Source organism: Priapulus caudatus, unplaced genomic scaffold, assembly GCF_000485595.1.
Source record: "Priapulus caudatus unplaced genomic scaffold, Priapulus_caudatus-5.0.1 Scaffold2868, whole genome shotgun sequence".
NCBI lineage: Eukaryota > Metazoa > Priapulida > Priapulimorpha > Priapulimorphida > Priapulidae > Priapulus > Priapulus caudatus.
Genome location: NW_014579929.1, coordinates 15,312 through 16,647, shown reverse-complemented (window position 1 = coordinate 16,647; position 1,336 = coordinate 15,312). Strand labels below are relative to the sequence as shown.

The 1,336-nt window shown below is 52.7% G+C and overlaps 1 protein-coding gene across 1 annotated transcript in view; it reads left to right on the top strand.

Annotated features, from left to right (window-relative positions):
* The window catches only part of LOC106819119 (cytochrome P450 4V2-like), a 6,899-nt gene that overhangs the window by 4,240 nt on the left and 1,323 nt on the right, over positions 1-1,336 (top strand). Inside the window, exon 6 of the mRNA XM_014823783.1 lies at positions 458-1,139. Within this exon, the coding sequence (XP_014679269.1) occupies positions 458-1,139 (682 nt within the window). The remainder of the gene's footprint in view (positions 1-457; positions 1,140-1,336) is intronic.

Here is a 1,336-nt window from a genome sequence, read left to right as displayed (position 1 = left end):
CTGTGCATATGTTCACCTGCTGTGCATATGTTCACCTGCTGTGCATATGTTCACCTGCTGTGCATATGTTCACCTGTTGTGCATATGTTCACCTGCTGTGCATATGTTCACCTGTTGTGCATCTGTTTTCCTGTTGTGCATATGTTCTCCAGTTGTGCATATGTTCACCTGCTGTGCATATGTTCATCTGATATACGTGCAGTCACATGTCGTGCATATGGTCACATGTTATACATGTGTTTCACTGTTCTACATATGTTTATCTGTTATACATATGTTTATCGGTTATACATATGTTCAAGTGATACATTTATACGTATGTACAAGAGAAGTACAATCGTTGTGTACAATAATTGTTATGTACACTCGTGATGTACAATCTTCATGAACAATCGTGCGCGACGTTCTCTACCCACGTTCCCTGCCGACGTTCTCTGCCGACGTTCCCTGTCAACGTTCTCTGCCGACGTTCTCTGCCGACGTTCCCTGCCGACGTTTCCTCCCAACGTTCCATCCCGACGTTCCATCCCGACATTCTCTACCGACGTTCCCTGCAGACGTTCCCTGCCGACGTTCCCTGCCGACGTTCCCTGCCGACGTTCCCTGTCGACGTTCTCTGCCGACGTTCCCTGCCGACGGTCCCTGCCGACGTTTCCTGCCGACGTTTCCTGTCGATGTTTTCTGCCGACGTTCTCTGCCGACGTTCTCTGCCGACGTTCCCTGCCGACGTTCCCTGTCGACGTTCCCTGCCGACGTTCCATCCCGACGTTCTCTACCGACGTTTCCTGCCGACGTTCCATCCCGACGTTCCATCCCGACGTTCCCTGCCGACGTTCTCTACCGACGTTCCTTCCCAACGTTCCTTCCTAACGTTCTCTGCTCTACCGACCGTCCGACGTTCATTATTTGTTCCATCCCGACGTTCACTGACCGTCCTGTCGGCGCGCACGCTGCTTCAGGCGACTTCGTTGTTCCGAAGGGCTCGGCGATTATCATCTACCAGTACTTCATCCATCGTGACCCGCGATACTTCCCCGACCCGGAGCGATTCGACCCGGAGCGATTCACGACAGCTAACTCCGTGGGTCGGCACCCGTTCGCCTTCGTGCCTTTCTCTGCGGGAAGCAGAAACTGCATCGGTGAGTGTGGTAGCCCGAGTCGCTCTCTGACTCTCTTTCTTTGACTGTCTTTCTTTGTCTTTGTCTGTCTCTTTCACTCTGTGTCTGTGTGTATTACTCTCTCTCTCTCGCGCGCGGGCGCGCGCGCGCTCTCTCTCTCGCTTTCTCTCTCTCTCTCTCTCGTGCGCTCTCTCTGTTTCTTTCTTTCTCTCTCTCTC